The sequence below is a fragment of the Bufo gargarizans genome, chromosome 11 (genome assembly GCF_014858855.1).
Source record: "Bufo gargarizans isolate SCDJY-AF-19 chromosome 11, ASM1485885v1, whole genome shotgun sequence".
NCBI lineage: Eukaryota > Metazoa > Chordata > Amphibia > Anura > Bufonidae > Bufo > Bufo gargarizans.
The window spans coordinates 95,677,166-95,679,640 of NC_058090.1; the positions used below are offsets into that span (position 1 = coordinate 95,677,166).

The 2,475-nt window shown below is 36.9% G+C and overlaps 1 protein-coding gene across 1 annotated transcript; it reads left to right on the forward strand.

Annotated features, from left to right (window-relative positions):
- The first annotated feature begins 1,269 nt into the window (after window positions 1–1,269).
- Window positions 1,270–2,259, forward strand: LOC122921444 (olfactory receptor 1020-like). Its single transcript, XM_044271423.1, has one exon. It carries the CDS (start codon window positions 1,270–1,272, stop codon window positions 2,257–2,259), a length of 990 nt encoding a protein of 329 aa, XP_044127358.1.
- The last annotated feature ends 216 nt before the right edge of the window (window positions 2,260–2,475 follow it).

Genomic DNA, 2,475 nt, shown 5'->3' on the forward strand with positions numbered 1-2,475 from the left:
GGAGGTAGTGGGCTGGCTGGTTCCCTGCAGAGAAGACCAATCCTTGTACAGGGGTTAAAGGGTGGAAACCAGATATTTGACAGGACAATGCCCTTAGGTTTAGCTCAAAGTCAAACTTGTTAGTTGGCCCAGTGGGTCCACACCTATTGCCAGTTACATTCTACACAATTATTCTTCTTTCTAGCCTTACCTTAAAATGTCCCTGACACTAGAATAGAAGCTTAATTGGGATTGTACACTGTCACTAAGATTATTTTTCTGTCACACTGCTACACCCATCCATCCTCATTCACAGCCCAACACAGAACGATGTTCTGGTTGTTCTGCAAGGGCACCTCCCTGTCTGCTGAAGCACTGATTGGCTCATCCAGGCTGTCTGTCAGTCTTTGAGCCAATCAGGGCAAGCCCTTCTCCTGAAGTTCTCTCAGGGACATGTTAGTTTTTTTCCAGCCAACGGGTGCAGTAAAATGGCCCTGAAAAGCTTTGGGTTCGTCTTGTACAAATGGATTTGCCAGTCTCTAGGTTAAAATTTCTTCTTAAATAAGTTTTTATTGTGGTTGTTCACTAATATTTCTTAACTTAATTTCACATAAGTTTTCTAAACACGACCACAAAGGCCCTAAAGAATTTATTTTGATAACCTCTTTCCAAAGACAAAAATGTGTGGCTAATTAGGCTCCCAAGTCACCAACACTTATGCTAAACAAATTGGAACATTTTAATTGTGCTTATTGGTAGAAAATAGTTATAGAACAGTATTTAAGACCTCCATCGGAATTAGTTACATCCACAGCTCCATTGACATGGCATACTGTATGTCTACAGAAATGGTGGACATCTCGTGACCAGTGTTATCTATCAGACTTAATGGTGGAGAAATCTTCCAAGAATTTATCTTTATCATCAAGACCAGGTCAATCAGTATATTAGTATACTTTCCTATCCTGTGGCAACTTGGAAGTATCGTAAAGTGTTCTTTTTACTGTTCTCATATTCTTTAGTGTTTTGTACTTTTTTATTTTCAAGTATTTTTTTTTTCCAATCCATTATAAAAGTAAGGCCCAAGTATGGCTAAGTAAACCTGGTGTTTTGTTCATTTTTTTATGTCGATGTTTAGGATTTCAGTGCCAATATTCCACTGCCGTAAAGATATCGGTCTTTTTAAGTAGAGTTCACAATGTAATTGACCCTTTAAGCATTAACTGGAAAGGTAAATCACTGTATTTAAGTTAAATCAATTTAGAATTTCACTCCCCAAAAAACAAAATTATGTTGGACAATTCTGTGGACAATGGAAATCAAACGTTGGTAAGAAGTTTTATTCTTCTGAGGGTGTCAGATATTTTTGAACTTCAGATTGTTTTCTTCTTGATATTTTCGATGATGTACGTGATAACCCTATCAGGAAACGTCCTGCTGATAACTGTTGTTAGTCTCAACCGCAGACTTCATACCCCCATGTACTTTTTCTTGAGTAACCTCTCAATAATTGACATCTGCTTTTCCTCAACAGTAGTCCCTGAAATTTTATTAAAGACAATATCCAAGGACAGAAGTATTTCCTTCGTGGGATGTGCGACACAAATATATTTTCATTTGGCTCTTGGTGGAAGTGAATGTCTTCTGCTTGCCGTTATGGCATATGATAGATATACTGCTATCTGTAATCCATTACATTACAGAGCAATTATGGACTGGAGGCTGTGCATAGGTCTGGTCACTGGATGTTGGGTTATAAGTTTTATAAACTCATTTATTCTCACATTTTTAACTTTTCAACTCCCCTTCTGCAAGTCCAACCTTATTAGTCACTTTTTCTGTGAGATGCCTCCACTCCTTCGACTTTCTTGCCAAGATATAAGACTCAATGAGTTAGCAGAGTACATCTCCGGTGCTATAGTTCATCTTGGTTCTTTTTTGTTAATTCTTTTATCCTACCTATGCATTATCATAACTGTCTTAAAGATCCGTAGTAATAAGCAACTGCAAAAGGTGTTCTCGACATGTGGTTCCCACATACTAGTGGTATCTCTATACTTTGGTACCATTATGTTTATGCATCTACACCCTAGATCTGCTTCTTCTGCAGAGCAGGACAGAGTGGTGACCATCCTCTACACAGTTGTGACTCCAATGTTGAATCCTATCATCTACAGTATTAGGAACAAGGATATTAAAAAAGCCATCAGAAAAGCAATGCACAATAAAACACAATTTTATTTTCAAAATGTCAAATTCAGTGCTTCGACATTTGATTGAATTATGATCATGATGGATAATTAAAAATAATACTTCAGTCTCGATCTCTAAATCTTTGACTTATCTAAAATAACATATAAACTAATTTCCTAACAGAGATTTTTAGGGTCATTTTTAATTTTGTTTTTTTCTCCCTTCCTTCCAGGAGCCATAACTTTTTTATTTTTCCATTTATATAGTCATATGAGGGTTTGGAGGGGTTTATGTTTTGTGGGA